The sequence below is a fragment of the Antedon bifida genome, chromosome 1, assembly GCF_963402885.1.
Source record: "Antedon bifida chromosome 1, ecAntBifi1.1, whole genome shotgun sequence".
NCBI classification, from domain to species: Eukaryota; Metazoa; Echinodermata; class Crinoidea; order Comatulida; family Antedonidae; genus Antedon; species Antedon bifida.
The window spans coordinates 8,216,677-8,239,629 of record NC_136226.1 but is presented as its reverse complement, the minus strand read 5'-3'; the positions used below and the strand labels follow the sequence as shown (position 1 = coordinate 8,239,629).

Below are 22,953 nucleotides of genomic sequence, written 5' to 3'. Positions count from 1 at the left end.
AAAAAGTGTTTCTCAATATCTAAATTTCTCCAGAAAACGTTGAAAGCATTTTTGTTTAAACATTTGTTTCATTTCATTAATATGAAGAAAACTGTCAGCAATAATCATACTATATAAAGTCCATTATTAGGATCAATTTATTTTATTTGTTTGTTTTCCGTGCGAATAACCATACTAACCACGTAAGTACAGAACTTGTGATAGGCTAGATTGGGTTTACTGCGTAGCCGGTGGGAGGGGCTTAAACAAACCAGGAAGTGGTTGGTGTTGTCTCCTTTCGCGGAAGTGATAATCTCTGTAGCCTAGCCTGACTTGTTTGCAAGATTATTCCAAAAATAAGGTAATTATTGTTAATATATACATACGCACCTAAATTCATATCCACTTAGTAATATATCAGCAACGTTTTTAGGCATTGTAGTACGCTAGGCCCTCGACTTTCAGAGCCCGTAAATCTAAGCCTGGAATACTGTCTAGTAATTGACCTTGCTTGCATGGATTTCGTCCCGTGACTAAATAGCCCTAAGTCTCTAGTGTCAGGGCCTAGCAATTTAGTGTCAACAAGGCGTATAAACTCACACTGCATATAGCTAATTATCTTCATATTATCTGGCTAAGGCCTAATATTTTTAAGATGTGCATAAAACAAATAATTGTATTAAATTTATTAATTTAAGCACCTTCCTTCTTTTAAAATACAGTAGGCCCATAAAATAAAGTATAGTAGTTAGTAGTACAGTATAATTAATTACTGTGGTTAGACAGTATTATTATTCATGTGTTTTGTGTAAATAACAGCCATTGGATATTGTAAAAACACACCATGTCTATGTGGCGATCCCAGACGGTTTCAGCTGCGAACGTAGCAGGTGATGATGCAGATGATGATTGGGAAACTGATCCAGATTTTGTGGTAATCATTTTGATCATTATTAGGCACATTTCAAATAAAATATTGTGACTTAATTGTCTATTTCGTGCGTAGCTTACCTGGATGAACTGAAAAAAAATTTCATGTCGGTTTATCCAGGTAAGTAATAAATTTTAATATAAAGTATTGATTTGCTATTGCTACCTAATTTACTCCTTTATAAATGACAAGATATTTTATTTTTAAAAGCTAAATATTTGAAGTGATGTTTACTTCTTTTATTGTATCTTATCCAAAAAATAATTAGACATCTATGATGTTTTGATATTTATAGAATGACATTACAGAAGAGGAACAGCGATGGGGAGCTAAGACTGTAGAGGGTTCTGGTCGCCAAGGTGCAGTCGAGTAAGTACATAGTACTGTAGTTCAGTTCCATGTCTGTCAACTTTAGTGCTCACCCACTAGGTCTTTTTAGTTCCATTTACTTCTGTTCAGTTGCTCAAAAGTCCTTGCACAACTAGTTCCTTTCAGTTTAGTTGAGTTGCTTTCTGTTCTTGATCTCAATATTCTATGATATGGTCATAGTTGCTATACTACTGTATCTTTTAACGGTTTAAGAGTAACACCTTATTCATAGGCAGTTTTTTATGACAATTTTTTTTACGTTATTTTCTAGCATTAAAAAACTTCGCGAAGAAGTTCGTGCCGATGATACAAATTTTAAAAAGAATCAATTTGAATCTGGACCAAAAGCTTCTTATGGATATGGAGGTCAGTTTGGTGTCCAAAAGGACAGAATGGACAAGGTTAGTTAGTACATTAATTGATTCTTCCATTATTTGAACATCAGTTGTGATACATTAATTAAAAATGTACTTACTTAACTTACTTAACGCCGTGCCGCAGAATAATCGTCTGACTTTTCCGCATCGACCACTCTGCTTATTTTTTCTGTGAAGTTTTTTCAAAGTATTCGATCAGATGCTATGTTCTATATTTTCTATAGGGTCGTTGCAGTTTTAAAATTTTTAAAATAAAAATGTTTATACAGTACTATAATTACTATTATTGCTAATAGGAAGTGTTGATTAAATGTTAACTTTCAGAGTGCTGTAGGTCATGAACATGTAGAGAAGTTACAACAGCATGCTTCACAAAAAGATTATGCTAAGGGGTTTGGTGGTAAATATGGTGTACAACAAGATCGTAAAGATAAATCAGCAGTTGGATTTGAATATGAAGGAAAAGTGGATAAACATGCTTCACAAAAAGGTATTTATTGCAGGAAAGACTAAGTAAACTGGAGGCTATACATTTCTAAAGCTCTGTCTAGGCTATTAAACTTTATGGGATAACAAAATGTGATGTGCCCATATATGGACAAGATGACATTATATCACTACCATATTTGGGCACATCATACTTTTTTTGTCAAAGTAGTTTCATAGTGGAGCTTTAGGCCAAATTGTTAATGTCCCAGTTGATATTTGTTTTTTTCAAACAAACAATTTGTTTTCAAAGCATAATTTTCATATTGACTGCTGAACATCATAAGCAGAAGATGTATTTTAACGATCCATTGTAATTAGCGACAAGGATTATCACATTTTGGGCAGCAGACCTTACTGTTTACCCCAAAAAAAACATGTCATTTTCTTGACTCTATAGAAACCTATCCCACCAGCTTTCAAGTCAAAAAGTCATTCTTAAATGTTTCTGTACAGAGTGACTATTAGACTAAATAGCTGCACACTTGTATCGTAAACTATAAAAATAAAAGGTCACTAACATAAACTTTCATTTAGATCCTATTATAGGTTACATACAGTTGTCTAATTTGTAAATGTGAAACCAAATTATCAGCGGTGATGCATAGTATCATAATTTTAATAACTTTTAATTATTATACCATTTTAAAAATTTAGATTACTCAAAGGGATTTGGTGGCAAATATGGTGTACAAAAAGATAGGGTTGATGAGGTATGGTATAGATTTATAATTTATTGTTAACAATAGTCAATGCTATGTTGGTTACTATTCATGTTTCCCGGAAAATACAATAAATGCACTGCAGCCATGTATTATATTGTCATGTTTGCCATATTTAATAAATGGTGTAGTTTAAACTTATGAAATGATATACATAATGTTTTATTTCAATTTATTTAATGATTTTTAGTTAAAAAAATATCTTTGCAATGTATAATTACATATTTGCATTTAAAATTATTTGTCTTTTTTTTAGTCAGCACTTGGGTTTGATCATCAAGAAAAGCTTTCACAGCATGACTCACAAAAAGGTACTAAAATTATAGAGTTGTTAAACATGGGCATTCTTGCAAATGTTATCATCGTATCATCGCATGTTAAACTTTATCTACAAATAAGAACAAAGAACCTTTCACAATGACAAAATTTAACACACCCATGCTTTTTTTTAGTTTAATTTCCTTTCATTATTCAATTTCTAGATTATTCCAAAGGATTTGGTGGAAAATTTGGCGTCCAGAAAGACAGGGTTGATAAGGTAAATGGTAAAATAATTCTGCTTTGTTGTATCAAGATTAAGTAATCCGTGTGTGAGAGTTTCAGAAAGCATTATATTAATGTTTTCTTTATATTTATTATTTCTTGCAGTCTGCACTTGGTTTTGATCATCAAGAAAAGCTAGCTAAACATGATTCACAAAAAGGTGAGAAATATAAAGTATTTTTTATGTAAATTTCTATACATATAAGTGAAGCAACAATGTCTACAAACGATTATATTGAATGATGATTGGAAATGGTATTCATTTTATAGTTTATTGTCAACTTTAATAGTTCTAATAGTACTGTACCATTGTTAATAGTATTCTTTCTTTATTTCCTCAATTCCAGATTATGCTACAGGATTTGGTGGAAAATACGGTGTACAAAAAGATAGGTTTGACAAGGTGAGATATCTTTTGTAATAATTTCATATTCATAATGTGTCATTTATATCCATCTTTTGGGTTAAAATCTATTAATAAACCAATTTCTACATTTCTTTTTAGAATGCTGTTGGTTTTGAACATCAAGAAAAGCTTTCAAAACATGATTCCCAAAAAGGTATGACTGATTTTTATCATAATGACCTACTATAACTGTGGAAAACAATTACAAAAAAAGACAGAGGCTCAAGAAATAGAATAATAACCATAATGCCTGGTTGACCCCTTAAGTTATGTAACCAAGGCCCTGGGACTATACTATACCATACGGTAACATATTTTGGTGAAGGATACAGGTTATACAATGTCTTTTAACAATATGAAGCGCGTATAGGCTTTATGCATTATGCGCTTAAAAGTCCAAATTTATTATTATATGACTTTATATTCTTCTATTTAATTGACCCAAATATAAGCATGGAGGAAATATATAAATATATATAAGCAATATGCTACCAGTTGCAGGCTGAGGGGCGTCAGCTAATATAATTTTAAATCCATCATCTAAAGGTGGTTTAAAGCTCTGTCTACACTATCAAACTAGTTTGACGAAAAAGGTGTGATGTGCCCAAATATGGTAGTGATATGCTTAAATATGGTAGTGATATGACATCATCATGTCCATATATGGGCACATCACATTTTTTGTCACATAAAGTTTGATAGTGTTGACAGAGCTTAAGCTGTTTCCCTAATAGCTGGATTGGATGGAATGAGAAAGCAGAGGCTATGTATCAAAATATTTAATGTTTAATCTTATTTTATATTACGCATTCGTCAGATTATGCAACTGGTTTTGGTGGTAAATATGGAGTACAAAAAGATCGAATGGATCAATCCGCTCACAAATTTGAAGACCAAGAAAAACTTTCTGTGCATTCATCGCAAGTTGACATGAAGAAAGGTTTTGGCGGTAAATTTGGCGTTGATAAAAATAACCAGGATGCAAATGCAGGGAACTTTGATGACATGGCTGGACCAAAATCTTCTTACCAAAGAACAAGGACTGACCCTAGTAAGTGTCTTCATATTGTGAGCGTGAGGGGCTAATCTGAATATGTATTTGGTTTAAAATCACCAAAGCATGCTTACAAGCTATTCTGTATTATTTTATCATCTTGTTCTTGGATAAACACTAGTAAAGTAAGTTTTCCAAAAATAAATGTTACATTATCACTGAAGAGAGTTGTACTGTAACAACGTCAAGACAATTTATATCCTTTTGGAAGCACATGGTGTAATGCTAACCTTACTTTACTATAAATCAAAAAATCAAAATCTGTTCTTGGTTATTCTACATTGATTTCTATATAAATATTAATACTATATGCATTATATATCATAGAGCCAAGTGGTGCTGGAAACCTGCGGGCAAGGTTTGAGAACATGGCTAAAGCAGAAGAAGAGGTAAATTCATAATCTTTAAAGTTTATTGTTCCACTCCAGAAATATCTAGTCTAGAGCGTTCATGTTTACGTTCTTCAATGACTTCAGGAATGACAGCAGTGTTATAATAAAACCATAAACATATGCCCTATTACATTATCGATATAATTTAATAATTAATTTGTAATGATAAAGTTGACGAATTCTGTGAGAATGAGAAAAAGCCATCCCAACTGAGATTCGAACCTGGAACCTTCTGCTTGATATGCAGATGTCAAAACCATTAGACCATGGTCTATTCTGTGTGCCTGTTGATCTATATAAACCACATGAAATTTATTTGGATTATTGCTTTTAAGGAGGGGAAGAAACGAGCAGATGAAGAACGAGCTAGAAGACAAGCAAGGGAAGAGAAAGAAAGGCAGGAATCCAAGAAAGTGGAAGAGGTATGATTTCTTATTAGTTGTTTGCCTTGGCTCTTAAACCCAAACTGGGCTAAGGATTGTACTAAAGCACAAAGCTGTATGCATGCCAACATTTTTTTGTATTTTTATTCTATTATCTGAATTTTCTTTTTGTCTTCAGACACGACAGAGAGAACTAATGGCAAAACGAAAGGTAGAAGAACCAGAGCCAGAACCGGAACCTGAACAAGAATCAGAACCAGAACCAGAGCAACAATATGAACCACAACCACAATATGAACCACAGCCAGAGGAAGATGAACCAGTAGAACCAGAAAGACCACCACCACTGCCTATAAAAGAACCTGAAGAACTAACATATGGTAATATTGACCAAGATCAACCTCCTGAAGATGTTTATGAAGATGCAGATATGGAGACACCAAATGCAGCAGACTCACAACAAACATATGAAGCGTTTGGCCAAGATGGTAATACAGTCAACTCTTTCCTCTCAAAATTAAGTTTTTAGCCTCCCCAAAGAGAATTAAAATGTCAACTGTCAGCTACCATTCCAACGTTCATTTCTCATGGCTCTGTCAAAAAAAATTCAAATCAAGTGACTTTTCTGAAATTTCCAATGGTGCTGTGTGTCTAACGTGTAAAGAAAGATTCTTCCAGAGCCTATGTCCAATACCACTGAAAGTCTGATCTCCCCAGCTATTTTTTCTTCTATGAATGTGCAAGAGCATTTGTTTGCAAGATCTCAGTTCCCATTTTTTCAATTTTATATTTGTTTTAATTATTTCATAATTATTATACTATATTACTTGTATTTAGATCAACCTCAAGAAGACCCATATGATGACCTTAATACACCTGCAGAGACTGGAGGTATAGCAGATGCCTTATATGATTATCAAGCAAGTAAGTCGAGGACAATTTGAAGATGATTGTAATACTAATTATAAATATGCTCAGTATTCTATTCCCTTATTCTTTTATACTGGGAAGCCTGCTCAGTAGTAAACTGTTCTACCACAGTGCCTAGTATGTGTGGTTAACAATGGATGTTTGTGTACTAGTACACCAGGGTAACCCCCTACTCATCTCGAAGGATGTACTAGGTTCTTTAAAGTGCACATGAGCTAGATGTGTACCTTGGACATACGGTTTATAGTTATCCGAGAAGACTCGTTCTACCACCAGAACCATGGAGCGAGTTAGCCTCGAACCCTTGCTGATGTTATGGCTACGTAATTGCGTTTCCACTGTCTTAACCCGCTCGGCCACTCATTCAAATTATTGGTTGACATTGTGACGATTACTTTATCTCATGATAGTTTTATACATTTACTATTTTAAGTTTGTTTGTCTTCATTCATTCATTCATTTCCTTTATTTCGGCTAGTACATTATACAAAACATACAAAACAAAAAGAGGACAAATTTCACCAGGAAATTAACAATAACAACCTAAAATAACAATTTGTACCATATATCTTATACTTATACTTGGCAAAGAATTGTTTAGATTGCTTTCTTTTATTTATTCAGCCGATGATGATGAGATTTCCTTTGATCCTGGTGATGTTATAACAAATATTGAACAAGTGAGTAGGAAATTATTATTATTGTTATTCAGCATTGTTTGCGTTATAGTATTTTTAAATTTAAATTTGCCAATGCTAAAGCAGTGAGGTGAGGCAAGGGTGAGACAAAAATAAGTATAAGTAATCACAGGCTAAGGTGATTTGTTCATCCCTAGACAATTTGCTATGAGTGATGATACCAAGGTGTAAAAAAGGTGTCATTAGCCAACAATTATAGCTTTGTGATCACAGATATATTAAAATTAATAATTAAATTAATTTTCACTAGGTTGATGAAGGATGGTGGAGGGGTGAGTGCCGTGGAATTAATGGACTGTTTCCTGCAAATTATGTAGAACTTAGGGAGTGAAGATGTACAGGACTAGGCACAGATGCAATTACCATGGAAACTACAACCTAAAGCAATTTGTTTTTGCAGTATGCTGCCCTCCATGCCAATGAACTTTGTATTGAATTACTATGTACAGAATTAGGAAATTCAATTGTTGTTATATTGTTTATTTGATCAAGTTATAATTCTATAATCTTAATTTCAGATCTAAAACTCTGTGTATATTATCAAACTAGTTTGACGAAAAAAATGTGATGTGCCCAAATATAGTAGTGATATACCCAAATATGATGGTGATATGACATCATTATGCACATAAAGTTTGATAGTGTAGACAGAGCTTAAGGAATGGTATAAATAAATAAAATTTTAAAACTTTGCAAGCAAATAATGTGGAATGACTATTTGAAAAATAATGTTTTTAAAGACTCAGTCTTGATAATTGTTGCCTTACAAGTATGTTAGACTTTACATAACCAGAGCTTATGTAACACAATGATTTGGATGCATAATGCAGCTGGTAGCTAAGACTAGACGCAAGTCTGTATGTCTGGCCTTAAAATACAACATTAGAGTAATAAAAGTAGGCTTGAATTATGCATGATATTTAATTGATCAATGTTATGTTATCATATTATTTCGTTTAATATCCAACAATTTAGGACATCCCTAGAAACTATAACAGTTACTTTGGATGGAATGTATACTTTGTAATAACATTTAGTTGGCATCAATTAAAATAAATATATAATTTTGAAAGTTGGCACAAAAACCTAATAAATATAAATTACTTTTATTATTAAAATACTGTATTTAATTTCTTTATTATTTTTCATGAAATATATGGGTAACAAGATTTTTGGAAAGCAGTAAACATTTGTTTTTAAAGATTTTTCTTACTCCCCATTTACTTCCCACTCCCATCTAAATTTCTGCTTTCATTTAAGTATAATTGAGGACAAAATTAGCCTAAAAATAGAATAATTATTCACAATAGATCTATGTAATTAAATTACATTTATAGAATTGATGATATTATTTTTACTTGAAAACCACCTGCTTCGCATTTATTTAATGTCTCTCATGTTCATTTATAGGAAACTAGTATAAAGATCAAATTATAATTATATTATAATGTTCTTTAAATTTATGTTATTTTAGCGATGTAATGTCCCTGAAAGAGACTAACTGTTCCATTTGGTAGGTTTTAATTTTGACAATAACACTATCTGATTATTTTTTTAGGATAATACTTATTAAATAAAAATGGATTATAATAATTATGTAATGATAAAATGTTGATATTTGATAATGAAACAATAGCTAACGGTAGTTGAATTAGTCTTCCGTTTTGGCATGGTTAAATTTGTACAGAGATATAATGTACTGATAGTATTTCCTCCTATGTTTGCTATAATATTGTTGTCCAAATTTACATAAAAGGAATCTATATATATATTTTGGACATCTAATCATTTCTTCTATCTGTTCTTTTATATAAACATAGATTTTTATATTGTTGATAATTTTTTCCTCAATAAATCTTAACTAATTTCGAAAAACGTGTTTTTGTTTTATTGAAACATTTGATCAATTTATTGAATTTGTGAAAAATAAAGAGGTGTGCAAAATTATTATGCACACTTGGTTTTTTAAAGAATACTTTCAACCAATCAAATTCATCGATTAATTGAAAAAAAATGACCTTCATTGACATTGTCATGACGTTGTTCGCGCGACGTGACACAGAGTGGGAGGAGACATCGCACACACACAGCGAGTCAACCACCGAGGCTGCTGCAGACAACATCTTATGCGAGGGATTTTTGAATCAAATCGAAATAAACTAGCCTAGGTTAAGTAAGGCGCTCTTTTAAATATTGTGTATAATTTATTTATTTGTTAGGTAGAGAAATACTGTAAAGCAAATACCATTCATAAAATGTAGTAAATGTCACCTGCTCAGCTAGTTTAGAAGCTAGGCTAGCTAGCCTGGTGGTAATTAAGGCCGTCAGACGTACGAGACTGCCAAATCAACCAAAAAAGGCGAGTCACCAGGATCATCGTCAAGCAGGTGTTTTTTATGCAAATTTCCTGACAGATTTGTGCTTTTCAATTTCAAGTGTTGAGGTAAGTAGGCATATTAATTATGTAATATTCATTAAAATAAATATTCAAATTGTATAGGCCTAGCCTAAATTATTCCAAATAAAAAGATAGATAAATGATGAGAACTTTTAATTGGAAAAAGGGGCTCCTATAGGATTATACCTTACTGTTTAGTAGGCCTACCTTACTGTTTAGTAGGCCCTATCTAACTCTATTAACCCTTTGAAGACGCGAGATTTCTACCCCAAGTGACTGAGGCTAAATGATAAGGTATTTTAGGTTTAGGAAAAATGCATTATTGTTATGTGAAATGTTTTGGCCTTCCGAAAAATTGCATTTTTTTTACCTAGGTCAAAGGTCAAATGCTCAAAAAGTGCAATTCAGTGACCCAAAAAAGTCAACCCGTACATATACGGGCCTCGCATCCTGGGACAGTAAATTACCCCGTATGGGATACAGGCCACGTTTTCAAAGGGTTAAGACAGTCCCTACAAGCATTTTCACTTTGAAAACAAATCATACAATCATAATAGAAAATTGACAACTTGCAACCAATTTATATTTATAGCAATTTATAATGAAAATTAATATTTTTTTCACTGAAGAATACGGTAACAAAATGGAGACTAACACGAAGGATACAGTGAAAATTGAAGAACCCATCAATTCTAACATATCTCCATCAAATTTGTTAACAAAAACAACTGAAACATTTGAAGGATCAGGAGATTCGTCATTTGAATTAGAAGAAAATTCAACTCCAGAGAAAAATATTGGTATACGCAAATACCGGCCAAAACGTCTACCTAGTGGATCAGACAACTCAACAAGTGGATCCGATTGTATATCTTATTCCTTCATTAACATGGAAGCCGTGAGTTTTCTCAAGACGCCAGATGCAGGAAATATGGAAAAATGTGTGAATGAGGAAAATTTATTGGACAGTTTATTTGGTTCTTGTGATGTGACACAGTCTGGGAAAGTGCATCCATCGCATCTAGTGGATTGTGTACATTCGGTCATCATGCCCATGCATAACGACGATGAGGTAAGGTTTAACGTATGGTCCTATATTTAACAAATTGAATTTTTAGGGAGAGAAACATGAAATCACCCAGCAATAATCGTGAAATTAATAACTGATTGGATACATTTTTAACTGGTTGTGTAAAAAAAAGTACAAAAACATACTTGTACAGGCAAGTACACAGATAATTGTGTTTTATTTTTAAAAACTTTATAATATTATAAAAGTGATACAATTTTAAATGTTTGTATAGTATTTCAAATATATTTTTACTTTGATAATTTAAACAAAGTGATTGTCATTATTATTATTGGTGAATGAATTGAAACAAACCAAGTATCTTTTTTTTTTGCTGTTGCATGATTTATTAGGTTATTGACTTTTTAGTAAAGCAATTATACAATTTGCAAGGCTATCATTGACTTACTACTTACAATTAAATTGCTTAAAAAGTAATTAGAATGTACATTTATTTTGATTATTCTATGTACAGTATCTAAAGCTGGTTTTACACTAGGCTAATTTATTTTTCACGAATCAAAAGTTTTTACTAATGCGCATGCATATTGTATTAATCTACTTTTTGTGACATTGAAAAATGCGCAAAAAAAAAAAAAATTGCGTGAATATATTGGCTTGAAATTTGGTTCCCACTAGGACACAACGCAACCAATCACAAGCAATGGATTATGCGAACTGGCGGTTGTCATTGGTCAACTCACTTGCGTTGAATCTACATCCTTGCGTTACATCATTCCTAGTGGGAACCAAGCTTTAAGTTTTCTTCACAGTTTGCATGCCTTTATTATAATTAACAATCTCACAGTACTATACAGTGCAGCAGTGAAAATAAAACAAACTCTTTAATAAATTATGAGAAATTTGCCAGCTGTGAATATTCATAGAATGATCTGTTTACTTAACTCGTAGTTAAATTAAGCAAAGTAAAATTATCTGTATAAGTACTCTTAATCAGTAGAAAACTGCATGAACAGTGTTGTTAATAGATTCCTACAGTAGACATAGCGTCCACTTTATTTCCAACCTTTGAGTTTACTATACGCTAAAGCTACTCTATATTAATGTGTTGTGTTGGAAAAAATATCCATTCTGTTTATTTTAATATTTCTTTTGTTTTTATCAGGCAAAATAATTTTTTTTTAAAATATATTATTAATATAAATACTGTAGGTATATTATTATGAAAATGGTAAAATTTAAACAGATTAAAGGCCTGTTAAGACGTCTGCAAAGTTATGCTCAAAATCACATCTTTATTTTAACCAATTTAAAAAAAACATTTTTGTAAGGAAGCCTGTAGATTGTACAGAAGAATAGAAAATGTTGAGATCAAGAAGCATTGACAATTTGGTTTATTCGTTACACATTCATAACTTTTTTTTATTATTGAAAAAAAACCCATTTATTTAGTATTTCTGTATTAAAACTTCTCTACTTAACCATAGACTCAGAGATCATATACTATAATCTCCATAACTTACTGTACTTACTGCAAACCTTACATAGTATCTCCCAAAGGGGTCTATCAAATATTTTACAGGGTATTGTACAATAACTATTTTTTGATCTTAGGTGAGATTAATGGAAGGTCTTGTTCATTTGCTTGATCCGAAAGGTGAAGATACAGAAGTGGACAGCTACACATTTACAACAGCATTCAACCAGTGGGTAGACAAATATAGACTTGAGTAAGTTTCCATTACCAGAATTAAAAGAATTATATTGCAATTATGTCCAGTAAATGTAATTAAAGTACTTGTTAGATCGTTTTAGAAGATACAAATCGACATGTTTTTGTTGAGTATTTAATGGATATTGATGGATATAGGTGATTAACTGTCTAATTCACTGTCAAATTTGAATGCTTTCTATTCTTAGTTACTGTTAAAAAAACTTGTTCTAAGATAAATAGAGAAATCATCCTTCTGTTGCCAAAATAGGCCTCCAAGTTTGAGTATAGTCCAACTCAAACAGCATCGTATGATGAGGCCCGACGAAACGTCTTGAATCGTCAGTGCTGTCTGAGTTTAATCGCGACGAGATGAATCGTCCTAAGGTAGCGCCGGGTGTAGTTTTTAGGTCGTCGGGAGAACATTAAACATGTTTAATTTTCTCCCGGGCCTCATTGTACGACGCTTTTTAAGTTGGCCTTAATTGGTAAATTGGTAAAATGACATCATTTTGCTTGTGGCTTCATTTGCTGATCAAACAGCAAAAACACTATCTTTAGAATGAACCAAAGAAGTACACATAGTATGAAGAACAGTTACAAAACAATAATTAAAGATATATAGTGTTTCAAGAGTAGTTTGTTTCAATTAAATTAGAAAGTACAGGTGTGATTGACACGTCAGGTATATGGTTTGATCTAATTTCAAATAGACTGTTAATTCTGAACTAGAATAACATTCTGAATAATCACCAATGAAGACATATTCTTTAGTTTTATAATATGTATTAATTAGTTTTAAATAATTTAATCTATTTTAAAAATCATCAGAAATATGAACTAATCTATTCCACATTTATTTAATTCTTTCATTGTTCCCATTGATTGTCGCACTACAGTAAAAGATATCTTCATAAATAACAGTACTACAACTTAATTTATTTGAAATTTATTAATGAAAGGTAATGTGATTTCTCTGAATATGACATGTGTTTATGACCAAATTTCCTGTCGTTCATATAAACACATGCAGGTTATTGATTTTTTTCTCTCTCTGAAGAAATGCAGACAACTCTTATCTTGACAAAAGTGGATTGAGCAACAGACAAATTTTGGATGAGGAGTCCATAGCACAGTGGTGTAGGAGGCGTCATAGATCATCAGGTAATGTAGTTTGGTTTTGTTTATGTTATGTATTAATACATTAGTAGCATTATTCTAAGACTACAGTATTTGCTTTAATAGAATTCAGTCTATAATTTATGATATGATTTATGATTTAATATGCTAAACCAATATTACAGTATGTGTTTCAAAGTAATCTCGATTACTGTTAATAAGTTGATCATTCACTTTTAATTTATTGCAAGCTTGATATGCAATAGTATACAAATGAACAATGTAATTGAGGCAAAGTTGAGTTGTAAATATGACATTCACCAAGTAAAGCTATAGTGCTATAGAACCATAATTAGAATCATTAAATAGAACTCTTATTGTGCAATAAAACTAATACAGTAAACGGCACAAAATTAACCCATGGAAAAGATACACTTATTTTATTATTATGACTATAATAAGAATCGAAACTGGTCAATCTGTCTTTTCTTTTTCGTTCAATGAAGCAACTTTTTTCATTATAACATTGTTAATAAAATCATCCTTTGATTTCTAGGTCTTGATGTTTCTATGTTTAGTTATGGCAGTTTAGAGGGAAACGGCGGAGAAATGTCATTACTTGAAGGGTAAGATGTTTTTTATTGTAAACTAAAATGTATTGCCACTGAAATAATAATGTATGATTTTAGTTTGTCAAATGTACAATACAAGTGCAATGAGGCAGTCACTGTTATATACAAATATTTTATAAACAGAAAACAGGTTAAATAGTACACAAAGTGTACTTACTGCAGTAACTACAGTAGAATAATTGAATTAGTTTTTATTAAAGCAAAACAATATTTATTGAAAGGCTTGCAGCTAGTCGCAATTTTGTTACAATGGTATCTCTTTTTTGCATTGGAGGGCGATATTTCGATTAAGAACATTTAACACAGGTTAGCATTTGGCAGTGTAAATACAAGCAACCCATGTCATTCCCGGGTTACTAAATTGGATAAAAAGGAAATTTATCTGGATACGACACTGGTTTGTTTTTAGGTCACTATTGTAAAAGGGGAATAAGTCTTTTATCATTATAAGACATATGTTTGTATATGTTTACCAAAGCCCCTTTTTTCAAGTGATAACATAAGAGTTTGGCACACAGTTCTGTAGATTTGATTATCACATTTTGAGCCTAGTTTAGGTCGTATTTGCAATTTTAAAAATGAAATTTCATTGACCTTTTTATGATTAAGTTGAACTTATTATATTAAACAATATTTTGTAATATAAATAACCTTACACAAGCATTGATCAATATTTTATATTGATTAAAAAATGAAAGCTATAAACTCTGCCTCCTTGACATGATGTACACTGTATACAGTGCACCAATTTAATGGCAAATTTTTTAAAATATTGCTTTTAACCTAATAGGTAAAATACAATAAATTAACAGCACTCAGTTTGGCAGGTAAATTAGAGTATAGTATAAAAAGGCAAATTACTGAAAAAATGACAATGCTGTGGGTAAATATTAAATAAGAATTTATTCATTTAGAGAGTAACATCAATTAGTATAAAATAATTTTTTTATACAAAAAAATGTATTAAACTTGATAAAATGCATGTACCCTGATTTGTACTCACTCAATAAAAACTCAAACTCTTTGACTTCTACAGTACATTGAAAAAAAACTAAAATTAAATGTAGTTAATGTTTTAAAAATGTAGTTACTTTAGTACAGTATAGTAATTTAAAATGATTCCTATATGAGCTGTATAGCCAATAATAATTGTCCATGGATCTTGCAAATGAAAATTCCAAAACTGATCAAATCTGGAAGGTGAAAGCCAAAGGAAGGTTTATAATATAGTAATCTTTGTAATTAAAATTAAATTAAAAGTAAACTTCATTATGTTTGTGATAAGATTTTCAGGTCACTTAAAAATGTATAAGATTTTATATAAGGTGTTGATTTTTTTTAGGATGCCTTTATTGTTAAATGCTTATTTCATTTTCATTTTAAAATTTCTCTTATAAAAACAGAACAGAGAAAAAGACAAACAGAAACTATGAAGCAAAGAGAAACAAAAAGTGAACTAAATCTAAACCTTAACCAACCTTTCATAAAATATTATATTTGATTGTTATCAAGGCCATGGCGGGTCTTAAATTAAAATCATGCTCCTCTACCTCCCCTAGAGGGAGCGCAGCTCCATTTGGGCTCCTCCTAGTTTTCATTGGTGAACAAAATAAATGTTATTAACAAAAAACATTATGTTGTTTTAATCACCCACCTCCCAACACCCTCCCCCCTCCCCTTGACTACAAACATTGATATGTGTAATTAAACCTACATAATATAATTTTATTTTTGCTATTTTGTTTTATTGCAAAATGTGTATTCAGTGTAAACAGACAACTGTTAATATAAAATCAATACTGTCATTGTTGGCCATTTTCCAATACTCCATGATCACAGTAATTATCATCATGCTATGAAAATATTTAGCACTTTTTTCTGTCATTGCTATTGGTAAAATCTGGCCTTAACGTTAAATGCACACACACTAAGATTTGATTAAGCTCTCTCACTATCACATGTTTTCCTGTTGTGCTGCCTGTGACGTAGCACAGAACTAATGCTGAAATAATTGAGTCAACTGACACTGCACCACATTGGATCTACTCATCGCAAACAACGCTTGTAATTTTTTCTTTTGCTGCAGGACTTGTTAATTTGGAATACTCATGTTCACATTGAGAGAATGTTTGTTTCTTGTGTTTGATGAAAGTGTGTTTTCCTATCTGATGAGTTACCTGTATTCCTACTGTTAAGATGTTATATGTTGAGAATTTACTATAAACATTTTATAGCCTGTGTCCACATTGTTTAAAGGTGTATTGACATTGCAATTCTACCTGATTTTTCTGCAAATTTGGTTGCCTGTATTCATACTGTGAAGATGTTTATATTTTGAGAATACTATAAACATTTTTAGCCTGTGTCCACATTGCAAACCAGTTTAAAGGTGTATTCACATTGGAATTCCACCTGATTATTCTGCAAATTCAGTGATTGCCTGTATTCATACTGTGAAGATGTTTATATTTTGAGAATTTATACTATAAACATTTTTAGCCTGTGTCCACATTGCAAACCAGTTTTTAAAGGTGTATTGACATTGCAATTCCACCTGATTATTCTGCAAATTCAGTGGTTGCCTGTATTCATATTGTGAAACTGTGAGACCATTTTTGACTCTGTGTCCACATTTCAAACCTGGTTAAGGTGTATTATATATATATTGTAATTCTAACAGGTGTATAATACTAATAGTCATATAAGGAATACTACTGCAGGTACTGTATCTTACCATGGCTACCATAAATAATGATACCGCATCTTTGAATAATAGGCAATTAATGTGGCTAAATGAAGAGTAAGTAATTAGGAAATCATCCTGTTTTAACAGGTGTAAACTTGTGCATATATCTAATACATGTTTTCAACTTGTTATTTTGATTATTAAAAGCACTCACTCTCGAATTCAATGTATACAGTTTATTCTATATATGTAATTGTTTGAACAAATAAACACAGTTGACTTGTACCTTTTGAACATACATGATATCTGTGGTTATATTGGTGTAGATGTACAGTATGTATTTCAGACTAGTTTAAAGTGTTACAGTGTGTGCCCAATGGCAGGAAATTGTGTTTTTTTTTGTGTCCTTTTGATAGAATATAATACAATATTAATATATACCTGAGCATATAATTTAATATTACATACTGTCATTTGTTTTACATTATATAAAGTAGTTGATAAAAATGTTCTCATTTTATGATTATTGTATTGATCATAGAATTGTGTAATGATGTAATGATGAGATAAATACAGTTTGTTTATGAGAACTTCACTCAGGTTTTAAAATAATGTTATTGATTTTGTGTCATATACATTACAAACCCCCATTATATATTACACATCTCATAATATAAAACTATGAACCTTTTTATACTTCTTTATCAAAGACAATCCATCAATAGACAATGCTATTTCTATAGAAATGGTTGAAAATGCGTATAAATTAGTTTAAATAATAATGTTTCTGTTGTCATATTGACACAGGGAACAAGGTGCATGGTCGACCGTGCCGATAGAAAATAATAAATTACATGCCCGCTTGACATATAGGTACTTTCATCATCAATATTGTTTTAGTCCTTTTTAGTGTAGTTAAGATTGTATTTCTTTTGTATTTTTAAATTTTATTATTTATTCCATAGAGAATCAGCCGATCTTCATAATAAGATTGATGATCAGAATTTTCAAATCCGGAAATTGACCGAACAAAATGCCAAATTAAAAAGCCAACTCGAAGTTACAGAGGAAAGTAATTCACAACTAGTAGCAGACTTAGAAAAGCTTAAGCTACAAATTAAAGGGTATTAATTACGTTTCATATTTAGTATTGTTAAGCTCTGTCTACACTATCAAACTTTATGTGACAAAAAATGTGATTTGCCCATATGTGGACACGATGACGTCATATCACTACCGTATTTAAGCCCATCACACCTTTTTCGTCAAACTAGTTTGATAGTGTAGACAGAGCTTTACTGATGTCATCGAATCTGAATCTCAATGTTCATGTTTTTGTTTTAGATTCAAATCTTATTTTAATTGTCAACAAATATAAATTAAATGAATATTCACTTTACCTTTTCATGCACAGTTCACAAGTGATAACTCAAAGGAACCTCTGTGTACGGCAAGAAAATCAAGAACTAAAAATAACACTTTCAAGTACTGAAGATGCCAAAAAAGAAATACAAAATAAATATCAACACCTTGTAAGTATAGAATTTCTGCTTCACTTTAGAAAACAAATATCTGTAAGCATAAAAATATACAATTTGATATAAATGCATAAACTGAGATACTTGATGAAAGATGTATTAATGTAATCATCTGAAAGAGACTTAAAAGCCATATGATGGTTTGACGCGATACATTAATACAAACATATACAAACCCCTGTTTGGGGATTGACAATAGACGGTATAACCCTGCTTAAGCTCTGTCTACACTATCAAACTTTATGTGACAAAAAAATGTGATGTGCCCATACTTGATGATGTCATATCACTACCATATTTGAGCATATCACTACCATATTTGGGCACATCACTATTTTTTGTCTGTCAAACTGGTTTGATAGTGTAGACAGACCTTTAGGGACACATGTGGGGTGTCCCCTAAATAGATGTGTCCCAAAGGAGGAACTCTACTGTACCCTTTCTTGTCCTGTTTTAAATTAAACTATTCCTTATTCCTAGAGCACACTGCCATTGAGTTTTTATAGTATTTGCTACGGCATAAAAAGTGTCTCGTTCATTTTTTTCTAATTATACTAAAAATTCCTTAAAATGTATTACATGGCTGCAACATGTCTATTGCATTCCCAGTGAACAGCATGAATAGTAATTTCTTTATTTTTTATTATTCATATTTCATATCTTTATAATGTCTTTAAGAAAATGTCCATTAACTACTGTACTCATTACAAATACATAAATATTAATGTTTTTTTGTTATTTTTGCATTTTTAAACTCTTTGTATTCAATAGGAATATGAAAGAGAAGTTCTAGAAACAAGAATTACAAACCTAGAGGATGAGGTGATTATGATTTATTTTATTAATTGTCAGTGGTATTTTGTATGCATCGCAATGACTTGTCTAAAAGAGATTTTTATTACTTTAAATTACAACATTCTCATTATTTCTTTCTGAGAACACAGACATTAAAGTAAACGTTATCATTAATATCTACCTATTTTCTTTTTTTCGTCTGATAAATGAGTTTATGAGTGAGATACTATCTTTGGTAAGATTCCAGGACATTGTATTTGTATAGAACAGTGCAATCTAATTACATGATCTATTCTTATCATTAATTATATAAGAATAAACTTTATCTCGTAACCATATGGACAATAGAGTCAGGTTTTTCATTGAAGATGTGTTAATTGTGAAATGCAATTTAATGACAATGTCATCTTTTTTGTTGTTTCTATTTACAGTTGTCACAGACACAACATGAGTTGGATCAACTTCATTCTCAGAAGAGTAAAACAGATGAAACCCTCAAATATTACATGGTAAATAAATAATGTTTATAAAACTTATCGTTTAAATATATCAAGCTCTGATTCTGACCCGCACCATCAATACAATCTGCAATATAAACAATGTGACTAATGTCCTTGATTGACAAACAAAAAAATCAAGTAAGCCACAGAATTTTATTTTAACATTACAAATAAAATATTATTAAAGCAAAGATATCCGCCCCCTAGAGCGATACCAACTCTTACCCACCCACTCTCCAGGGCAGTTTTCAAATGTAGTCTAAAAACAATTCTTTAGTACAATTCCATTCATTTTGATACTACATTTCCCCAAAACCTCTATCCCCAGACATTGTTAAAGTTTAGTTTAAAACCTTTCCAGTACATTTCAATATCTCACATGTATGCATGCAGTAGCAAAAAAACGAACATACACGCACTCTCTTATAATATAGATGACAGGATGAGGATAAGATGAGGCAGATTTTGATTAGATCCTCCTAATGTTTCCTGTTTAATTTTCTATTTATTTCCTCTAGTTTGTTTTGTTGGCTGTATATACCAATTTCTAGCAAATGAATTCCCAGTACAATTCCATTCATTTTAATAATACATTACCCCAAAACCCTCATCTCCCTCCACAGACATTGTTAAAATGTAGTTTAAAACCTTTCCAGTACATTTCAATATGATTTGATTTGATTTGAATTTATTTGGAAAATCATCATAAAAAATACATGCAAAGTGATTTACATAAATTACGGACATTAATACATTTATAAAAGATTTTCCAGGATAGCCCAAAAAGCTTATCAGCTTATTTCCATTGGGATCCTTTTACAATCTAAAATAAAAAATATAAACATTACAAAGTATAGCATTAAACACGTAAATATAACAATAATATAAAAAACAAGTTAAATTAAAGACTATGATTGACTTATATAGTTATTTGGTAGAACAGAAATGTGATTTAACATTTTTCTTAAAATTAAATTTGTTTTCTATTTCTTGAATGGAATGAGGTAGGTTATTCCATGCCTTTATGCCTGTATAATAAAACGTTTTAGATATTTGACCATCAGATTTAGGAACTGAAAAACCATTGACACTACTTCTAGTCATATAATGGTGGTTAGATGAAACTCTTTGAAACTTTTCAGTCAAATAAGGTACTGATTTTCCATAAAAAATCTTATGAACATGATTAAGTTTGAGTTGGCAAATTCTATCCTCTAGACATAGTTGACCGATTTGGTTCAGTTCGTCTTTACCAATATGTGCACGATTAGTTCGTCTATCTCATGCAGTAACAACAAAAACAAACATCCAAACTCTCTCTCTAATATAGATGACAGTTAAGATGAGGCAGCTTTTGATTAGATCCTTCTAATGTTTCCTGTTTAATTTCCTATTTATTTCATGTAGTTTGTTTTTTTGGCTGTATATACCAATTTACAGCAGATGTATACGTAATGACTCATTATGACCGTAATCAGAGTATACTATTTAGGATAATATCATTGAAGCTGTCCTATTATTTTGAATTTATCAAATACTCTATCCTCATAAATCTGATGCAATTGATAGTAACTTTCTTACTATTTATAATGATTTAATATAAATATATAGAATTTGAAATGTTAATGTAATAACCGAATATATGTTCAATTCATTTTCTATAGAAATGCATTTAAAAAATGTACTTTTCCCTTTGAACACTGGATTTGGTCATGTTTAGGGTGAAACAAAACAGGAAAATATAGTAATTCAGCATAAAAATACTAATATGAAGAACATTCCAAATATGGTCATTTATCAGTATTACAAACTCATAACAAAACTCAGTAATAATTACCATAGACTGCCTTGTAACAATATAGTGCATTTAAACTGTTGTCATGATTATTACCAGCAGTGAGATTCCTAATAGTAACAATGTATTTTAATGGTTTAATAATAAACTTCTTACAGAACTGTCTTGAGACTACTAAAGAATGCCTTACAGAACATGAGATGAAGCTATCTGAGGTAATTGTGTTATTTTTTATATTGGTATAATTTCCTGCAAAGGATGAAATAAATTTATCTGTAATATGGTAACATTACATAACATATATTATATGTTTTTATACTGCAATGTTTTGAATGATGAAGGTCCAATTAAACATTAAAATGCTTGTGATAATAGCACATTAAATTTTTTTTAAATAATATTTTCTAGGATAATATTTTCTTTTTATTTTGAGTTGAAAGATTAACTGTTCTATTCAACAATGTGAACCCATTCAATGAATACAAAACATTAAACCCATTTGCCTACTATACTTGAATTAATCAATCGCTTTCATATTAATTTGTATGTAAAAGGCTGGGTCATGTAACAATTTGCACTCAGATTTTGGCAGACAGCACGTTTTCCATCGTGAAATATTCAGGCCTAGCACATTGCACAACAAGTATACATCTTCTGGAGAAAGAATGGATGATTTATATATGATATTAATATTATTCTATCAAAAATGACTCTAAATTCCTATTGTACTGTATGTTATATTGTTTTTTATTCATCAGAGAGTTCAGAAATGTGAAGATTTACAAACAGTTCTACTCGAAGAACAAAATGAAAAAGATGTATGTATTTCTTTTTACAAACATTTTTAAAATCAACTTTACTTCTATGACTGAACCCATCAATTTATTCCCAGTTCTCTTTAATACTACTATTAAAGCATTAGAAAAAGTAATGTATTTTTTATTTTGGAAAATTATAATAATAATAAACTGATTTTGTATTTGACTGTATGTTTCATAGAAAATAATAAATAAATAATTTTTTTATAAAACAGCAATTGTAGAATAACACCAAATGAAAGCTACTGTACCATGTTAAACAAAATTTATATTAAAAAAATGAAGAAAATATTTGCAATGAGATAATTGTATACTTGTATATCCATGTTATAATATGTAACCTTATTATTATTAAATTCAACAATATAGGATGTCACATGATATTCCTTATTTGTTATGTAAAATTACAACTAATCTATTATTCCCTAATATTATACGACAAATATTTTACATGTAAAACCAAATCACTTTTATTGATTTGATCCATTGTAAGGTTGGATCCCATAAACACCATTCAATAACGTTGTTATTGATTCTACATTCTTTTACATTGCCAGTTATAGTGTAGTTCAGTTTGAAATGTCTGGTTAAGCACAGTGAATATTATTTTAAAAACCATCACAAGCCATACCAATAAGTAAAACTCTGTCTACATCATCAA

At 30.8% G+C, this 22,953-nt stretch overlaps 2 protein-coding genes across 2 annotated transcripts in view; both read left to right on the top strand.

The window, feature by feature from the left end:
- The first annotated feature begins 239 nt into the window (after window positions 1-239).
- Window positions 240-9,145, top strand: LOC144840159 (uncharacterized). Its single transcript, XM_078695873.1, has 18 exons — window positions 240-340; window positions 799-913; window positions 1,206-1,279; window positions 1,551-1,680; window positions 1,981-2,146; window positions 2,800-2,855; window positions 3,121-3,175; window positions 3,347-3,402; window positions 3,513-3,567; window positions 3,755-3,810; window positions 3,913-3,967; window positions 4,631-4,864; window positions 5,195-5,256; window positions 5,595-5,681; window positions 5,821-6,130; window positions 6,480-6,566; window positions 7,197-7,252; window positions 7,521-9,145. Exons 2-18 carry the CDS (start codon window positions 824-826, stop codon window positions 7,599-7,601), a joined length of 1,710 nt encoding a protein of 569 aa, XP_078551999.1. The 5' UTR covers window positions 240-340; window positions 799-823; the 3' UTR covers window positions 7,602-9,145.
- Window positions 9,146-10,240: 1,095 nt separating this feature from the next.
- Window positions 10,241-22,953, top strand: part of LOC144848587 (uncharacterized) — a 59,383-nt gene continuing 46,670 nt past the window's right edge. Inside the window, exons 1-10 of the mRNA XM_078705424.1 lie at window positions 10,241-10,740; window positions 12,313-12,428; window positions 13,470-13,573; window positions 14,085-14,154; window positions 17,812-17,970; window positions 18,261-18,378; window positions 19,156-19,206; window positions 19,611-19,688; window positions 21,633-21,689; window positions 22,233-22,292. Coding sequence (XP_078561550.1) covers window positions 10,270-10,740; window positions 12,313-12,428; window positions 13,470-13,573; window positions 14,085-14,154; window positions 17,812-17,970; window positions 18,261-18,378; window positions 19,156-19,206; window positions 19,611-19,688; window positions 21,633-21,689; window positions 22,233-22,292 — 1,284 coding nt within the window. The 5' untranslated portion in view covers window positions 10,241-10,269. The remainder of the gene's footprint in view (window positions 10,741-12,312; window positions 12,429-13,469; window positions 13,574-14,084; window positions 14,155-17,811; window positions 17,971-18,260; window positions 18,379-19,155; window positions 19,207-19,610; window positions 19,689-21,632; window positions 21,690-22,232; window positions 22,293-22,953) is intronic.